We start from the raw sequence: 19,365 nt of genomic DNA, 5'->3' as shown, positions 1-19,365 counted from the left end.
GTTAGAACAGCTAGCTAAAGAAAATAAACCTACAACAGGAAGTTCTTACTGGCTTACTCAGTTTCTTAACCAATCTATGCACAGAAAATCTTGCAAAAATATACCGTCCAAGTTCTAACATCGAATATCAGTGTAGGTACAAGATTCTCACTTACCCTCTCTGTTTTACACATGCGACCCCTATAAGAGATTGAACACCAGGACACCTACTGCAGAAAGAAGTGAAGCTTCTAAGCGCAGTTTAGCAAACAAACCATTAATGAAATCATTCACAAAAGGTGCCTCATCCAAACCAAGGAAGTTTTGAGGTATACTCAACATTTACTGATGCTTTACATCACTAAACAAGTAAATATGGTCCAAGACTTGTAGTAGCCTAAACAAGAACACTCGAACATCTTAGACCTTCTCACTAAACTTTGAGGATATGTATAGTTATATGTACCCCTACATAATGTTTGTTGAGGTCCTTGAGGTCCACAAACTCACTTGATTTAGGAAGTCGGGCCACACATTCCCAAAACAATCAGGGAAACCTAAATGTTTTTAGAATCCTAACATCAACGAACACGAAATTCAAGCTCATTCACTATTGAACCAAAATCAAACAACTAATTATCCAAATCCAAATGAATTATCATATGTTGGATCATAACCAAATTACCATTAGTTCTTGAGCATTGAAGACTAAGACGACACGCGTATCCTCAACAAATACAACACAAAATCAGCTGAAAGTAACATAACAATTTGCAGAATGGAGGAAATTGTTCTTGCAGAGGAATCATTGATGAATGCTATGTACAAGCAATCAAGCCAGAGCTTCCGAATAATCCAATTCATCGCCTTTTTGGGTTTAAGTTAAATTAAAAGTGTAACAAAATTCAAAATAAGAGGCAATCACTAATCCAATGCACCAAAAAAACCCAAAATACTATATATATAATCATACTCAGTAAAATTCTATATATATTCCGAAACCGATACATATCCAGCATTGCAGTTGTGCAAACTTTTCTAACATTTAGTAGTGTCAGGAAGAAGTATTTCACTCCCTAAACACATTAATTCAACATAATTTAACCGATTCATTCGAAATGTGACCAGATTTGAACAGACCCACTGAAACCTCAGTCTTACAAAGCAGTAAATTTTGGAAAAATCAAGGGATTTCACGAAACCTGGCGGAGCAGCAGCCTCCGGGTCGTGGCCAACCCGACATTCTTCGCGGCCCTATCGTAGCGGGCACCCGAATCCGACTCGTCGTGGTACCAACCGACCGATTTCTGAGCTTCCAGAACAATCTGCGATATACCTGAACAGAATTCGGCCCCAAAATCACAAATTTCAGAAAAAATTCGCACCCGGAAACAAAAAAAATTAAAAAATTGGGAAGTGAGAGGAATGCTACCTTGCTTAACGGTCTGTTTGTTTTGGCGGATCTCGTGGATGGTGGCGGAGATTTTCCAGTAGAGAGGGCGGCCGACGTAGAAGAGGACGAGAACGACCAGAGCCACGAATACTATGCGGAAGGTGATCCTTGCGGCGGGCGACGCCATTTTCGTCTGCTTTTCGTGTTCTCGATTGCTTGGGTGCTTTGGCTATGTCAGTTGGCGTTGGCGAGGAAAATAGATTTTGTTGTTTGGTGGTGTGTGCGTAAGGAGGTGGGAGGTTCCGAGTCGCTCAATGGTTACGTTGATCACTATCAAGTCTCAATGGTTGGGGTCGAATTTTAAATTCGTATTTCAGATATGTTTTAAGTTTAATTTTTTTCGTGTGTGAATCACACGATAATAGTTAGGGAGGTTGAAATGTCTTTATGAGTTTCTCTGACCTCCAAAACAATGAAATGCAATCACAAAACCACCAGCTGATCTCTTTTTTAAAAAAGAAAAAAAATACTAAGTTACGTTATTCCACACTTGGATTGCTCTCAAAAACATCATTTTCATTACCTTAAAAGATAGACAGGATGTAGTAGTGGTTTTTACATCATAAATTGTATCTCTCCATGCAGATGGAATGAGGATTCTCTCCGGATCCTCTTTGTGAGAATCTCGAAGATCCTCAAATCGTATCCATTCATCGTACATCGTGTGATCAGAAGTCATTTTAAATACTTTTATTTAAAATTAAATATGAATAGTACTTAACAAAAACTAGCCGCACGATGTACGATAAACGGACACGATTTGAGGATCCCCGGGATCCTCACAAAGAGAATCCGGAGAGGATCCTCATTCATGCAAAGCTCTTACAAGATAAAAAGGGAACGACCTCAAGCCAATAAGGCTTTCTACTTTGCAAAAGTTGGGAGGGGAACGTGTATGTTGTTAAGTTGTTTACTGCAAAAAGATTACATTTTCAGATATGTTAATGAATTACAACATGCCTCATCGATTTTAAAAACCAACAATTGGAATGAATATTTGAAATACATTATTTGAACAAGAGTGAAACTTTAAACAATAATTCGATTTTAAATACATAAAATTACATATTTTACATGTGGACAGCTATTACAAAGCTGCCAGGAACCAAATTAAAGTTTATAATTTCTCTGTAATTACTGCAAAAGTTCTTTAAAAAAATGCAGTATAACTTCACAGAACGTATGAAAATCATGAACCAATTTAATACCAAATCATCTTGTGAAGCGCAAAACAACGAGCCTTCTTCAATAGAAGCCTCTCCTCCGGCGTATTTTCGGCCTCACGAGGGTGGGAACTTGGTCATCACCAGGAAATTCCCATCGGGCGACGGTCCCGTCCCAAGACGAGCTGACCAAAATGGGATACAGAGGATGCCAACTACAGTCTCTCACAGGTCCTTCATGATGATCTAGTTTCGCAACTTGAGCTCCGGTTACCTTTATAGAAACAAACAAATTACTAGAGATCGAATATCACGTTCTCAAGATATAGCAGTTTGAAGCGAGCAGGATGGCCTGTTTTACTGGCCTTTGTAGTAATAACAAGCCTACAGGCTAAAGTAACAGGAGTGTTAATTTCATGAAGGACTGCCAACCATGATTCTTGCTCTCCTACAAGGAACTCACGTACCATCATTTACTTTTCAAATCATCTTTTTTTTTCCTAACTAGTCTGAAAACGAACCAATTATGTATCAACATCCTTTTTACGGTTCGTAGAAATGCACATGAAATTTTATACCTAGAAATGAACATGAAAACAGATGGCAGGTGAATTCCCATTACATTTTCCTTAACAGAATGACACGAGAAGAACATGATCTTGGTGATGAGAAACATTAAAGGCCAGTTACTTACCAGATCATATATATAGACGGAATGATCACTTGAGCCAGTGTAGATGTACTTTTGTCCAGTACTGCAATGAGCAGAATAGAAAGTTAGAAACATCATCTGATACTCCTAAACAACCGTGTGTCAACACAGCCAACTGATTATATGATATCATCAGATGAAACCAGAAGCCTTAGATCCAAAACAATAGCCAATAAGATTGCGGAAAATACACGTACTCCAGCATCTTTGAATTCGCACAAAGTTATTACGACAAATTCCACATACAGGATTAGAATAAAGAAATAAAAATTACCTATATGCTGGAGAAAAGTAACAGCGAATTAAAGTGCGCAGGACTGCATGGCCTCTATATGTAGCCAATGACTGATCATTTGGATGTTTCAGAGTTCTTGCATGAGCTGGGTACTCCATCCATCTGTAATCCCAGTCACGATCTGTAAGCCTTGGGCTGCTGGTTGGAAAGTTGAAAATCAGAGACCACAAAAATATTACATTTAACCAAGAAAGGGTCTAGACTCTGGACTTTAGGCCATGAGCCACAGTATCTAAATAACAAAAGTTATTCAACAAGAATGTGATTCCGTGCACAGACAAGCACAAGCAGACAGGTTCAAATTAACTTAAGACCCTCTAATAATAGAAGCTGTTGTACTCGCTTGATCTCACAAAGCTGCTTTAATATGACAAAACAATATGATAAATGGTTCACTAAAAACAAGAAATATTCCAAAATCAATTATAGTACTATTCACAAATAGCCCTCCGTTCCGCTACTATATGTTCCCCGGTCTTTTAGACCATATAAACTTGAAGCATTAAACATCAATTTAACCACATTATTCTTAGCCCAAATACAACAAAACTATTTTCCACACTTTAGAATATTATAGAGTCAAAATAATTGGAGGACAATATACTAAAATTAAGTTGACTTATCTCATGCTGACAGCAGTAAATTTCATATTTCTACAGCACCAAACAGAAAGCCAATAAGTTAAAATGAGCAGAAAAGGGAAACAAGTAATACAGACGTACTACATGGCTCTAGAGGACATCTTTCTTATATCCCAGAGTTTGGTTGTCTGGTCCTTCCCGTTTGATATTAAGTAACGCCCATCTCCCCGGCTATCAATAAATGTAACACCTTCAAGATGTCCCATCAGGACCCCAGATGCTTGTCCGTACGTCATTAAGCAGCGTCTGTCCCACACCTGTGCAAGAAAATAGAAACGCCTAAACTTCATGGGGACTTCATAGCTCAATAGTAAAGAACATATTAAGCACTTAACCCCACACCCATGAGAGAGATAATGACAACATAAAAAGGAAAAGCATCCCATTAGTTAAACAACACTTATGCACCAAATTTAGGATTTGAGGCTGGAATATTGAATCTCAAGATTTGAGCAACTCTAGCAAAGAACATGTTGTGAAAACATAACAGCATTTAAGAGTGACAGTTCAACGACTACAATAAGGAAAGCCAGAGTTCAAAAAAAATGAAAAAAAAGAGTGCCATACAATGAAGCAATCATGGTTTCTACATCTTATACCATATAAAGACCAGAGATGAACCCTACCTTACAGAGGTTGTCGTCACTGCCAGAATATATGAGATGGCCGGTCTCATCAGCAAAGCACACAGTGTTTACATCAGACTGCAACAAACGATGAACAAAATAATCAAATGATGCTTTTAAGTGCCATCCAGAGTCTCCAGGGAAGGAACTAGTATGGGAGAGACTGTGTCTTTAAAATTAAAAGTAAATGAAAAATTTCTTCAAAACCACCATCAAGAAGTAATTCGAGTATATTATATTGTTAGATCATTTGCCTGGTGAGCTGGTATTCGGAGGCTAACTTTATTTGCTTGGAGATCATAAACATATATTGAAGCATCACTACTTGCAGCAACAAGCTCTCGCCCATCAGTTGAAAATTTAACTGAGAAAATTCCAAATTCATCCTCATCGCCTTCAATAGAAAAATCCAGACCTTCATGAACTTCCTGAATTAAAAGAAAGTTTTTTATGCTAAAAAAAAGACTAGTAAGAACTAGAAAGTGACTCTTTGTAGCACACAATCATCATAGCAAAGAAACCGACTATTAAACGTGAATAATCAATTGATTAAAAAAATTGTACCCTCCAAAAAGTACAAATTCATGTTATAATGAGCATTATAGGGTGAGCTGTAACATCTGAAGTCATCAATATGCCATAATAGATTATCCAAGAAAAACAATAATTTGGAAATGTAAACATCGTCAAATTGGAATACTTTCTTTTCCTTTACCAGAAGATCTCCACTTCGAGATTCAACAGATGGTAGCATATACTACAATTCAGATACCATCACCTTTAACAGATCATCCAAGACAAGTACCCCTAGCCAATTTCAGATAAACATCTTACAGATCTTGTGATCTGGTAACATTGATAAAGATATCTACTTTACAAGATGATAACAAAGATTCATACAAGATTATGCTGTAAAACATTATCGGTTAGATAAAAAAGATTCCCCAGGAACATTGTTGATTTGGTAACCTACTTTACAAGATGACAACAAAGATTCATACAAGATTATGCTGAAAAAAATCATCGGTTAGTTAAAAAAGAATCCCCAGGGACATTATTGATTACCAAATCTGTAGATGAACCAATTAAACTAGTAAGTGATTCATATGAAACTCAAAGCTAGTAGCACTATAAGGACCACTAGTTTCACATACCATAACATTTGCAACTGACACCGTCGTCGAAGATCCCACATTCACAATATTGACAACCGGTGTCATGCTAGCATAAACCTGTAATTTTATCAACTTAGAAGTGTGACTAATTAAGTTAAGAGACTCAGAAAAAAGTTAAATCACTACAAAAGATGACAATTATACATGATGCTCCATCGGCAAAAACAGGCATTAAAACAAACATGGGTTCAGAAAGGACCATGCAGTATTTACACTTATGCATATATCATAAAGGAAGAATAAGTTCAGATTGTAAAGTCGTAGTTATATAGACAAGCTCCTTCTTATTCAACAAACCAAACATCATAAACTCACAAGATAACGTTGGTCCGGTGATAGAGATGTATCGGTAATAGTCCATCTCAAGGTTTTGGTCAGGATATCCTTCTGAACCTTCCATCCCTTTTCAACATTATATATTCTAATATGGCCTCCCTGTTTCATTAAAAAAAGAAGAAAATTAAGATTGCAAAACTGCAGTTGTGTGCATGAGTACTGGGAAATTGATTTTTAAGTAGAACAATTCAAAATCACAACAAGAAAAATGAATTATAACATCAAGCTAATAAATTACAATACCTGAAATCCAGCAACAAAAGCCAAACCATCATTCGAAAATTGAGAAACATAAGCAGGACTTCTGGACTGGTCCACCCCCCAAGGACCATTTATGGGCAGATACCGGCTCAAAACATGGCAACAATCTGCCAACGAGAATCTTCCCCGCCCTGAATAATTACTTTCACGGCCGGCCAGCATTTTCATCGTTGAAACCGGTAACCTCGACTTCCCAGCCATATCCCCGCTCAAAAGTCGGTGGGGTCTTGATCTATGCTTAGTGAGTTGAGCAATTTCATGATCAAAATCATTGGATACTTCATCAGGTCCTTTACTTGAACCGGAACCTTCAGCAGAATTTCCGCTATCACAGGCGCTATTATCGTTACCAAACCTCGCTCTGTAACTCATTTTTTTTCTAAATTTAACCCAATACCCACTACTCAATGGACCTTTATAACAAATTATCAACGTAATTTAGTTCTGATCATGGTTAAACCTGCACAGTAAAAGTGTATAATTCAGCGCTCAGACCTTAAAAGTCCCTAAACTTCAAACCTGAACCATCTTACTCACAGTTCACAGTTCACACACAGTAAAAACACAGCTCAAATCAATTAGAAAATTAAACCAAACCCAGTAAAACCCAATTCAAATTCATCAAAACCCAAACAATATTCAAACAAAAGATTCGAACTCTGAGTTCCCATTCAACATTTGTAGGCAAAGGATTACAAATTTCACCGTTGAAGGATAACCAGAGCTACAGTGACTTACCTGGCGAATCGAGCTTCGATCTCTACGAATTGGAGGATAGGAGAAAGGACGTGCGAGTTTCAACTGAGCCCGAGAGTGGAACGATCGCCGCCATGAATGGGTTTTGTGTGGAAGGATACCCGGCATTTTCTGATAAGATGACACGACACGAAAACGACACGAAAATAACGATTTAGGATCAATACGATAATTTATCGGATCATTATCGGGTGACCTGTTAATAACGGATTCTTAACGGGTATACACACGAGTCACACATGGGTAACCCATTTCAACCCTTTAAGAAAAAAATTATTTTGATAATTTTAAAGTTTAATTACTAAAAGATTTATTATAAAATACAATAGCCATATTAATATATACAATATATTCTATATTAAATATATAGTTTTGTATTATTATTCTATATAAGTTTAAAAAAAAAGTTTTAGTCATTATTTATTTTTATTATGAGAGTTCCTTATTATCATTACTAGGATAAATTTATTTTACTTAACATGTTATTGTCCAAAATTAAAATAAACAAATATAGTATTTGTATAGGTAAAGACTAAGAAGATATACATACAAGTATGAAAAATGTGAAAGAATATATAAACACTCGTGATTCATCATTATTCATCTACGAGTAGATAATGGTTACACTTACATTATTGTTTATATTTTTAAAGTCCTCCAAATCTTCATGAATAATGTTTTTTATTTGAGGGCAAAATTAATAAAATTAATAATAATTATTGTAGAAGTGTAAAAAATGTAAAAAAAAATATACAATCACTCATAGTGACACACCTTACAACTTTCATGGAGATGTCAACTTCGAAATCCAACACTATAATTCATAAACCGTAAATTTATATTTAACCGTCGATTGTCATTTACGCTTTATTCTTCTTATTGAATTTCATTTTAAAATTTTCTTTTTTGAAAACATGATTATCTAGCGGATGTAAGGAGATGAAAGGTTCAGATCTTTGATATCAAGTTTTGATATTTACGGTTAACTGAAATATGAGTCGATGTCATATAGTTTGTAAAAACTTTATAAACATCAAGCAATATTTTCACTAACCGTAAAACTCTGAATATAATATCAACGTTCCAAACCGTTCATCTTCCTACATCCTTTAATAGATCAAGTTTTCAAAAAACAAAATCTGAAAAAAAACAAAATTTGATAAGAACAATGAAACGTAAATGTAAACAACAATCAACGGTTAATTTTTTATCTATGATTTATATGATTATAGTGACAAATTTCAAAGTTAAGCTCTTCATGAAAGTTGTAAAGTTTGTCATTACGAGCGTTTGTACATATTTTCTATATTTTTTTACACTTCTACATTAATTAAAAAACTATTAAAGACTTTAGGTAAGTGAAAATATACTTAAAAGAAAAATGTGTTTTTATGTTTTGAATGTGATAATATAGTATGTATATACTTATTTAGTATTATGATTTTCATTTGATCATTTATTGGTTTAAAATATATTTTCTTTAACGGGTAACGGGTCGGGTCATATTACCTATTAATATTATCGGGTCGATTTCGGGTCGGGTCATTTTATCTATTTATTTTAACGGGTGTTACACGACACGACCCGTTAAGATATCGGGTATGACACGAAAACGACACGAACACGAAAAACACAACACGTATGCTAGGTCTAGGAGAGGTCGTTAAGGTGTAGGGGCGAGAAGAGAATGCTTTGAATGATGATATATTCTTCTCTATATGAGGAACTAATAGGTGTACAACCCTAATATAAAATGAAAGAAAACTAATTACAAGTGATTACATGGGATTACATATTAATTAGGGATCCTACCTAAAATACAAAAGTCAACACTCCCCCTCAAGTTGGTGCATATATGTTGCTCATGCCCAACTTGTGTAATAAACTTGAAAGCTTGGGAGTCGAAACAGCTTTTGTGAGGATATCTGCCAACTGATCTTTTGTTCTTATCGCCGGTACTTCAATTATTTTCCCTTCCAATTTTTCTTTGATGAAGAACCGATCAACTTCAACATGCTTTGTTCTATCATGTTGTACCGGATTATGTGCAATGTCACGAGCAGCTTTATTATCACAAAATAATTTCATGGGCTGATCATGTTGTATACCCAAATCACTTAATAGAAGCTTAAGCAACAAAATTTCACAAATCCCCAAAGCCATACCTCTGTATTCTGCTTCTGCACTGGAACATGCAACCACATTCTGTTTCTTACTTCTCCATGTAACCAAGTTACCCCCAACAAACGTAAAGTAACCTGATGTTGAACGTCTATCATCAATGGAACCTGCCCAGTCTGCATCAATATAATCTTCAACACTAAAGTGATTATTCTTCTTAAACAAAATTTCTTTGCCCAGACTTCTCTTCAAATATCGCAATATTCTCATCACGACATTCATATGTTGTTCTCCGGGATCATGCATGTATTGACTCACTACACTCAAGGTATAAGCAAGGTCCGGTCTTGTGTGTGCTAAATACATCAAACGGCCTACTAACCTTTGGTATCTTTGTCAACTGGTACTTCATTAGGATCAACACTAAGCTTTAATCCTTCTTCTAATGGTGTAGCTACTGGCTGACAAACTGACATGCCAGTTTCGTGCAACAAATCAATAATATACTTCCTCTGAGACAAGAAAATTCCAGAACTGTTTCTCGACACCTCAATCCCTAAAAAATATTTCAGGGATCCAAGGTTCTTCATTTCAAATTATGTAAACAGATATTGTTGATGCACAAAATCAGCGAAGACTTTGGTACAACAGAAAGTGTCAGGTTTTGTGACCTTCGCTTGGTTGCTTGGTTGCTTCAGTCACTAGTGAGGATAAGTACGTAAATGAATAGAGACAGAGAAGCAAACACAGGATGTACGTGGTTCACCCAGATTGGCTACGTCCACGGAGTAGAGGAGTTCTTATTAGTAGTGAAGGGCTTACACAAGTACAAAGGATCAAGCTCTCAATTTAGTGAGTTCTTGTGAATGATTTAACACAAAATGGCATTAGGCAATATTGTGGGGGAATGACCCCTATTTATAGAAAAACTTGTAGCTTTGTCACATTGACATGTGTCATGTTATGATTGGTTCTTGATGTTGACACGTGCTGCGCTCTGATTGGCTTCTAATCTTGACACGTGTCGAGTAGTGATTGGCCTCCTGGTCGGAGGGGAACTCTTCTGGGTCCTTGACAGTATAGCGTTGGCCGGTGCTCGGTAGTTTCGGGATTGGTCAAGTATGGTACAAACAGTGCTCCCCTAAGTTCCCGAGTGAGGGAAACTCCTCGGTTGGGGACTTGCAAGATCCAATCCCTTGAGTAATCACGAAACTTCTAAGTACCGAAGTGTGGTCTGATCTTCATCTGCCCTTCTCTGGAAGTACTTTTCCTCCATCCGGGAATGGTGTATTTAGCTGATGTTGACGCACAAGGTAATGTATCAATTTCACTTGAAGCTTAGTTGTAGTTTCGGGCTTAGTCAAGTGTGATACAAACCCTATAGTAGGAGTCCCCCAAGTCGCCGAGCTAGGAGATCTGCCGAAAGAGGTGACAGACAAGGTAAGCAGTCAAACTTCCAAGTAAGCAACCCAGGATCAGAGGTTTGACTTCGGCTTTCGGTTGATTGTTCTCATTCTCCTTGTCTCTCATTCAACTGCCAGGATAAGGAGAAGCAAATGGATAAGAGATGATATGAGATACTTTTGCTTTTGAAGAAGTAACTTTCCACAGGCTTATTCTTGAACTGTGCTGGAGGGTTTTCTGGTGCCCTTCAGAGTATAAGGCCGACTCAAAAATTTGAGGGTCAAAACAAGTCCATCAAATCTAGAGTACGTTCGACCTTGATGATATGGGATACTTTTGCTGTTGACGGAATAATGAATGTGGTATGGAAAGGTGTCGTGCTGTAGTGATCTGTTTCAGCTCACCGTTGAACCTTCTGCTTCAATCTTTTGCATGGCAGAAGTGGTGTGCAACCTTTGCATTTAAATGGTCCTTCAGAACATTCCTTCATAGTGACTCATCCACGCTTGGCAGCTTCAGTGTAAAGAGCCAATATCTGATCAACTGTCATGAGGTATTTGCCGGTGGAATTCGTGACCTTGACAGCAGTTGAGGATGAGTACTCGAGAGCAATGCTAAGTAAGCAACCAGGCAAAGGCTCCAGGCAGTCAGTTCCAAATTGGAGGTTTGATTTCAGGTTCCGACTGACTGCTCTCTTTCTCCTTGTCCTGCAGGTGTGGACAAGGACAAAGACAAAGATAGGGAGAAAGCATGATATGGGATACTCTTGCTTTCGACCCTGATGATATGAGATACTCTTGTTCTTGGTGTGGCTTATTTGCTGAGATATTATCGGGGGGAAATAAAGCTGAGTATTTCGAGAGGTTATGTTGAGGGTGCCTTTTCGAATGCGAGAAAGGGTTGAGCATTTTTGCAGGTTTGCCTGTCCGTTGAGGAGGGAGGTCAATGTATATAGGGATTTCCCAATAACAAGTAGTAATGTTATTCCTTTACCCTTCTTGGTCACAGCAATGTAGTGGGAGCTGCCAGCTTCACGTGTTTTAATTTTGTCAGAGCACTTTGAAAAAGTGGTATGTGGTATCTGGAAAGCTGATGTTACGTGTGAAGATTACAGACAAGCTTTATCTAAGGAAATCTGGCTCTCGAAGTTCTGAGAGTTGTGCCTCTTCGGTTTTCGAACAAGCAATCCCGTCGAGGATCTGACTCTCGAGATTCGGAAAGCGGTGCTACTCCGGTTTTTTAGAAAGTAATTATGTTGGGAGTCTTTTCTCGAATGTGAGTAAAGGTTGGACGTTCTTGCCAACCTGTCTTGCCGCAAAACCCGGAGGTCGACACACATAGGGACTTTCCAGTTGTCAAGCAGTGGTGCTGTTCCTTTACCCTTATGGATAATAGTAGGGTAGCTGGAACTTCGAAATTCTCGTGCCTAAACTTTGTCAGAGATCTTTGACAAAGTTATATGTGGTACCCGAGGAGTTGATGGTGCATATGGAGAGCGGTGATTGAACAGTAAGATTCACGTGCTTTCTACTTCACCAGAAATCTTCGACAGATTGCCCGTAATTTCCGCAAAGCTGAGTGTGCATGTGACAGGTGCTGACGAGGCTGAAAAAGCAGGTGCTTCTTCGATTTCTGAGATCGGCCCTCGTGGTCTCTGAGCAGCCCAGCTTTTGAGAAAGCAAACGCCTCTTCGATTTCTGAAGCTCCGTCGAGTGCAGATTTTTATAGAGGCTGGCATTAAGTTCCACAGCACACTTGAATCTCTACCAGTAGAAGCTCATTTCTTGCACTTCTAAGATCTTGATTTGTCTGACCTCTTCCTTCTTCAACACATTTGAAAATGTCTGGACCCTCCGACCGTCGTTTTGACTTGAACCTTGGAGAAGAGACAGCCACGCCTTCTCCAGACAACATATGGCGCCCATCCTTCATATCCCCTACTGGTCCTCTTACCGTTGGGGATTCTGTGATGAAGAATGATATGACCGCTGCAGTGGTGGCCAGGAACCTTCTCACTCCCAAAGATAATAGACTAATTTCCAAACGGTCTGATGAGTTGGCTGTTAAGGACTCTCTGGCTCTTAGTGTTCAGTGTGCAGGTTCTGTGTCTAATATGGCCCAACGCCTATTTGCTAGAACCCGCCAAGTTGAATCATTGGCTGCTGAAGTGATGAGTCTCAAACAGGAGATTAGAAGGCTCAAGTATGAGAATAAGCAGTTGCACCGGCTTGCCCATGACTATGCTACAAACATGAAGAGGAAGCTTGACCAGATGAAGGAATCTGATGGTAAGGTTTTACTTGATCATCAGCGGTTTGTGGGTTTGTTCCAAAGGCATTTATTGCCTTCGTCCTCTAGGGTTGTACCTGGTAATGAAGCTTCAAATGATGAACCTCCAATGCCTCCTCCTTCTGGGGTTTTGTCAAGTACTGAGGCTCCGGATAACCACCCTCCGGTGCTTTCTCTTTCTGGGGCTCTACCGACTGCTGAGACTTCCCCTAAGCAACCTTTGTGAAGGCTCCCTTTTGTTTGTTTATTTTGACTCATGTATATGTACATATTTGTGGCTTATCGAAAATATTAATAAATAAGCTTTGCTTCATTTCAACATATTGTGTTAAATACACCAAAGCCTTCTTCATAAAGTTCTTTGAATTTTTGCTTTTGTTGAAACCTGTATTGTTGAAGCTTTGTGAGTGAAGCATGTAGTTTGAGGTAGTGTTCCCTTAATTTCCCGAGTGAGGAAAACTTCTCGGTTGGAGACTTGAAAAATCCAAGTCACTGAGTGGTTGTGAGACTGCCGAGTATCAAGGTGCAGTAGCATATGGTGGGAGTCCCCCAAGTCTTCAGGCGAAGAGAGTTGCCGAATGAGGTGTCTCGCGTGTTACTAATTTGTCAAAGTAACGAATTCTTGTTTCGATGTCACACATTCGTATATGCTTTATCTAAAAATATTTCCAACTTTTGTGTGTTTGATGCTGCATGCTATTGACTAGACAAGATCAAGTGCAATTAGTAGCTTTTCTCTCTTTTTCATCTTTTCTTTGGGGGAATTGCTTTTCGTTTCCACTAATCAGCCTGAGTGGATGCAAGATAACACCTTTCTCTATAGCTCAGATTGCAAAGTCGTCTTCATGAAAGTTTTTCCTTATCTTGTGAACTACAACATATCCAAATTTGAGATCCATCGGAGTAGTACAACTTCAGCAATTCAAGTATGATGAGTAACTGTTCATCAATGTTCTGTTAATCCGTCAGACTTGTTGTGAGCTTCGAAACTCCATTTTCTCTTGTTCAGATCAACATACTTTCTTCATCGAAGTTGTTCCCTAACTTGTGAACTACAACATATCCAAATTTGAGGTCCCTCGGAGCAGTATAACTCCAGAAATCCAGGTATGATGAGTGACTGGTTATTATTTTTCTGTCAACCCGTCAGATTTGTTGTGAGCTTCGAAACTCCATTTTCTCTTGTTCAGATCGGTATGCTTTCTTCATTGACGTTGTTCCTCAGCTCGTGAACTACAACATATCCAAATTTGAGATCCCTCGGAGCAGTATAACTCCAGAAATCCAGGTATGATGAATGACTGGTTATTATTTTTCTGTCAACCCGTCAGATTTGTTGTGAGCTTCGAAACTCCATTTTCTCTTGTTCAGATCGGTATGCTTTCTTCATTGAAGTTGTTCCTCATCGACTCTTTCATAACATATCAAAAATTCAGGATGAACTAACGGTTAAATATTTCCAGATCTTCGAAACATCACAACAGCTTCGAAATCTGCAAGAAGCCGACTATCATGTTTGGAGCTTCAACACTTTAATTTCCGTCGCTCAAACAGAAATGGTTCCTTCTTGAAAGTTGTTCATATGCTCAAGAACTATAGGGTGTCCAAAATTCAGCTCCATTGGAGAAGAGCAGAGGTTGCAGAAATTTGATAGATGAAAGGAGGCGGAAGAGGGAGAGAGAGAAAAAGTCTCTTGGGTTGGATTTCTATTTTGGGGCAGATTCCAATTTTCGTAGAACCTTCATTATTGATGAATTGCTTGTACTTTTGTCCATTATGAAACTTGGGACTTTGGCTTGTTGTTGGATCTATTATAATATGTTTGGGAACATATATAAGTGAATAAATAAGAAGGAAAATTTTGGGCCCTTGTGGGTGTAAAACAAAAAATGTTTATGTTTACCCAAGTGTTTTTGTACAAGTTCAAGGGCATCTTGGGTTTTGTGAACAAAATTTGTTTATTTGGAGCAAGGTTCTGTGTTGAAGCTTTGTAGGTGAAGCTTTGGTGTTGAAGCTTTGTAGATGAAGCTTTGTAGATGAAGCTTTCTAGGTGAAGCTTTGATGGTGAAGCTTTGTAGATGAAGCTTTCTAGGTGAAGCTTTGATGGTGAAAGTATGTAGAGGGAGCTTTCTAGGTGAAGATTTTTTAGGTGAAGCTTTGTAGGTGAAGCTTTTTTAAGTGAAGCTTTTCGGGTGAAGTTTTTTTTTTTGGTGAAGCTTTGTGGGTGAAGCTTTTTAGGTGAAGCTTTTTAGGTGAAGCTTTGGAGGTGAAGCTTTTCGGGTGAAGCTTGTTGGGTGAAGCTTTTTAGGTGAAGCTTTGTGGGTGAAGCTTTTTAGGTGAAGCTTTGTGGGTGAAGCTTTGGAGGTGAAGCTTTTCGGATGAAACTTTTTGGGTGAAACTTTTTAGGTGAAGCTTTGTGGGTGAAGCTTTGGAGGTGAAGCTTTTCGGGTGAAGCTTTTTGGATGAAGCTTTTTTTTTTTTTTTTTTTTTTTTTTTTTTTTTTTTTTGGCGCTTGACACGGTCTTCATTTGCTTGTTTTGTAGTGACTGTGGAAGACGGATTGCTTTCTGATTGAGAAGGGTTCTGGCATCGCTTGCTATGAATGTAAAAGAGTGAGGGCTGAGTTGGCTAAATTACCTCTTTATTGAATTCATTGCCAAATGGCCTTCATTACATAGGATGCCGAACGGCTATAGCTCAACACTTGTACATCGTGAGTCTATTTGTAGTAGTACTTCAAGTGATCAGCGTTCCATGGATGGCCAAGGGTCTTGCCATCGGAGCTTCTAAGTGTGTAAGAGCCAGGGCGACTGATGCCAATGACTTCATACGGTCCATCCCAGTTTGGACTAAGTGTGCCTTCACTCGGGACTCTGTCGCAGAGTAATCTTTTCTTTAAGACCCAGTCTCCTATTTTGAAAGAACGAGGCTTGACCCTAGAGTCATAATAGTTGGAGATGCGCTGCTTGTAGGCGACATTCCTCAAGTGAGCTTGGTTTCTGTGTTCCTCGACTAAATCCAAGTTGAGGGTGAGTTGTTTGTCATTTTCACTTTGAATGTAGTTCTGGACTCGGAATGTTGCTTGCTCGAGCTCAACAGGGACAACCGCCTCTGTGCCAAAGGCAAGTGAGAATGGAGTTTCTCCTGTTGAAGTCCGATATGAAGTGCGATATGACCAAAGAACTTGGGGTACAAATTCTGGCCAACAGCCTTTAGCTTTGTCCAAGCTGGTTTTCAAAGTGCGCTTGATTATTTTGTTGATGGCCTCAACTTGTCCATTAGACTGGGGATGAGCTGGAGAGGCAAAGCATAAGTTGATGTTGAACTTAGAGCAGAACAACCTGAACTTCTTGTTGTCAAACTGTCGCCCATTGTCAGTGACTATCGCATTGGGAATGCCGAATCTACAAAGGATGTTCTTCCACACGAAGTCTTCTATCTTTGCCTCAGTAATGGTTGCCAAGGGTTCTACTTCGGCCCACTTTGTGAAGTAGTCCACTGCAACGACTGCGTAACAGACTTTGCCCTTCCCTGCCGGCATTGGGCTGATCAAATCAAGTCCCCACTGGGCGAAGGGCCAAGGGCTGATCATAGGAGTAAGAGGCTCTGGAGGGGAATGAGGAATAGTTGCATATCGTTGACATTTGTCACATGAGCGGGATACTTTGATGGCATCCTGGTGGAGTGTTGGCCAGTAATATCCTTGGCGAAAAGTCTTGTGTGCTAGGGACCGAGATCCAGCATGATCTCCACAGACTCCCTCATGTATTTCCCGAAGGACGATTTCCGCCTCGGCAGGCGTAAGACACCTTAAGTATGGCAGGCTAAAACCTCGCTATTGTGGCGATACCCTTGACGCGGGTTTGACCCACTGCATTGACTGCCTGGGGGCGAGCGCTATTGTGGCGATACCCTTGGTTATCGGGATAGTGTCCCTTACTCTTTTTACTGAAAGGAGAGTGGTGAGGATGGAAATCCTTCATCTTGCCTTGAAATTGATATGTCTGTTGATTCGGTGAAGCATTATGCAAGGCATGGGGAGGTGCCACTGCTGTTTGGAAAGTCGAGGTCTTCTCATTTAGGTGAGTCTGGCTTCCACCTCCCACTTGTTGATAAAGGATGGTTGTAGGGGGTTTCTCCTGATATGTCTTTGCCTCGGCGGAGGCATGGTTATAAGCCTGCGCCATCACCTCAGAGTAAGTCTTCCAAGTATTGGCATTGATCATGTATTTAAAGAAACAATCACGTAGGCCTGCCGTGAAGGCTTTGAGGGCAGTCTTGTCGTCTGCCTCGGCACACCGGGAGTATTCATGGCTGAAGCGGCCAACATACATACGTAATGACTCGTCTGGCTTCTGGCGGATAGTGTACAAGTCATCTGCAGAGTGCAAGCGATCGGTTTGGAAAATGTGTTGGGAAACAAATAGTTTCCTCAATTCCTCAAATGAGTCTACCGTCTCAGGTGTAAGACGACAATACCAATTTAGAGCTCCACTAGAGAGGGTGGAGGGGAAGAGAAGACATCGCTCTTCGTCGGTGTGCATCCGGTATGCCATGGTGGATTCAAAGAGGTTAAGGTGCTCAATCGAGTCCTCTTTTCCAGTATAAAGTTGCAAGCCAAGCTTTTGCTTTGTCTTTGCTTGAAGGGGGGTGTTGAGGATCCTCCTTGTAAGAGGGCCAGGCCTGGGTTGGTTCCAGTCAGGTATTTCAGCCTGACGTTCAGCCTTCAACTTGTTTACTTCCTCAAGAAGTTGTAGGACAAGGGGGTCCTGAGCGGAGTTATGTGTCACTGGAGCTTTCTTTCGTAAATCTCCATCTCCTATTGGAATTAGGAAGGTTTGATCAAGGGCATGTGATTTTTCCCTGGACTCGCTGTACTGGCTTCCAGGGTATGTCTGTCGGAACACCTCTGAGTCCCCTGTACCCTCATGTCTCTCTGGGACTTGTTGCCCCTTCCCCAAATTGGTGGCCGGCTTGGGCCGTGGCAGGGGACCGAGTCTCTCAGAAATCCTTGGGTCATTAATCTTTGAGCTTATATGGATGGAATTCTCTCGACGTTGCTTCAGGAAATCCCGACAATCGCGAAAGACGGCTTTCGATCCTTCTGCCCCTTCAGCAAAGAGGTGTCTCCCTCCACTTCTCATGGTTCGGGTCGAAGCAACTGGGTTAAGAGAAGCCTCATGTTGATTATCAAGTCGAGGGGTAATCTGTTCCCTATCAGGGATATCTATGTCGAATGCATGTGACCCTCCATGTTGGAGGGCACCCAGTTGATGGTTGACTTCCACGGGGGCAACAAGCTCGCGTGTCTGAGCTTGCCTAGCTTCGTGGAGTGTCTCGAAGAGCTTCTCATATTGCTCCTGGAGGACCTCATTCCTCATTGCTATCTTGTTGTACTGAGCTTCCAACTCATCGACTTTAGCTTGAAGAAGAACTCGTTTTCCTTCCTTCTTTCGTTGTTTCGCACTATGTGCAAGGGGGGTGTCATTCTGTGTGCTGTGGCTTCCTTCGCTTCCCATGCTGGAGAGGGATGCCTGATCAAAAGAAAGTGTACGAATGATAGAAACCAGCTTGACACAGCTGAAGAGAGTAGGAATAAGTGTCGTTTCCCACAGACGGCGCCAAATGTTGATGCACAAAATCAGCGAAGACTTTGGTACAACAGAAAGTGTCAGGTTTTGTGACCTTCGCTTGGTTGCTTGGTTGCTTCAGTCACTAGTGAGGATAAGTACGTAAATGAATAGAGACAGAAAAGCAAACACAGGATGTACGTGGTTCACCCAGATTGGCTACGTCCACGGAGTAGAGGAGTTCTTATTAGTAGTGAAGGGCTTACACAAGTACAAAGGATCAAGCTCTCAATTTAGTGAGTTCTTGTGAATGATTTAACACAAAATGGCATTAGGCAATATTGTGGGGGAATGACCCCTATTTATAGAAAAACTTGTAGCTTTGTCACATTGACATGTGTCATGTTATGATTGGTTCTTGATGTTGACACGTGCTGCGCTCTGATTGGCTTCTAATCTTGACACGTGTCGAGTAGTGATTGGCCTCCTGGTCGGAGGGGAACTCTTCTGGGTCCTTGACAGTATAGCGTTGGCCGGTGCTCGGTAGTTTCGGGATTGGTCAAGTATGGTACAAACAGATATCT

The 19,365-nt window shown here is 39.9% G+C and overlaps 2 protein-coding genes across 6 annotated transcripts; both read right to left on the bottom strand.

Moving 5' to 3' along the window:
• Nucleotides 1-923: 923 nt before the first annotated feature.
• LOC126596564 (uncharacterized) lies at nucleotides 924-1,710 on the bottom strand. Its single transcript, XM_050263194.1, has 2 exons — nucleotides 1,412-1,710; nucleotides 924-1,315 (listed from the first exon to the last, which is right to left on the bottom strand). Exons 1-2 carry the CDS (start codon nucleotides 1,557-1,559, stop codon nucleotides 1,173-1,175), a joined length of 291 nt encoding a protein of 96 aa, XP_050119151.1. The 5' UTR covers nucleotides 1,560-1,710; the 3' UTR covers nucleotides 924-1,172.
• A 706-nt stretch (nucleotides 1,711-2,416) lies between these two features.
• LOC126596563 (LEC14B homolog) lies at nucleotides 2,417-7,537 on the bottom strand. Of its 5 annotated transcripts, none has more exons than XM_050263188.1 (10): nucleotides 7,380-7,537; nucleotides 6,624-7,101; nucleotides 6,360-6,479; nucleotides 6,024-6,101; nucleotides 5,124-5,297; nucleotides 4,870-4,947; nucleotides 4,325-4,500; nucleotides 3,582-3,740; nucleotides 3,290-3,350; nucleotides 2,417-2,869 (listed from the first exon to the last, which is right to left on the bottom strand). In XM_050263188.1, the coding sequence occupies exons 2-10, from the start codon at nucleotides 7,011-7,013 to the stop codon at nucleotides 2,678-2,680; spliced, it is 1,428 nt and encodes a 475-aa protein (XP_050119145.1). In that variant the 5' UTR covers nucleotides 7,014-7,101; nucleotides 7,380-7,537; the 3' UTR covers nucleotides 2,417-2,677. The 5 variants fall into 5 exon arrangements, with proteins under 5 accessions (XP_050119145.1, XP_050119146.1, XP_050119147.1 ...); XM_050263189.1 differs by having other exon boundaries at nucleotides 3,582-3,737; XM_050263190.1 differs by having other exon boundaries at nucleotides 4,328-4,500.
• Between the last annotated feature and the right edge of the window lie 11,828 nt (nucleotides 7,538-19,365).

This window comes from Malus sylvestris, chromosome 13, assembly GCF_916048215.2.
Source record: "Malus sylvestris chromosome 13, drMalSylv7.2, whole genome shotgun sequence".
Lineage (NCBI taxonomy): Eukaryota > Viridiplantae > Streptophyta > Magnoliopsida > Rosales > Rosaceae > Malus > Malus sylvestris.
Note: the sequence above shows the minus strand (reverse complement) of the source record. Positions and strands in the feature narration are given on the sequence as shown.

Excerpts from the sequence above, each read along its gene's own strand:
- LOC126596564 (XM_050263194.1), bottom strand. The coding sequence starts at position 1,559 with ATGGCGTCGCCCGCCGCAAGGATCACCTTCCGCATAGTATTCGTGGCT. Across the intron at positions 1,316-1,411 it reads CAAACAGACCGTTAAGCAAG|GTATATCGCAGATTGTTCTG; the intron begins GTAGCATTCCTC and ends AATTCTGTTCAG.
- LOC126596563 (XM_050263188.1), bottom strand. The coding sequence starts at position 7,013 with ATGAGTTACAGAGCGAGGTTTGGTAACGATAATAGCGCCTGTGATAGC. Across the intron at positions 6,480-6,623 it reads CTTTTGTTGCTGGATTTCAG|GGAGGCCATATTAGAATATA; the intron begins GTATTGTAATTT and ends TTAATGAAACAG. Across the intron at positions 4,948-5,123 it reads TCCGAATACCAGCTCACCAG|TCTGATGTAAACACTGTGTG; the intron begins GCAAATGATCTA and ends CGTTTGTTGCAG.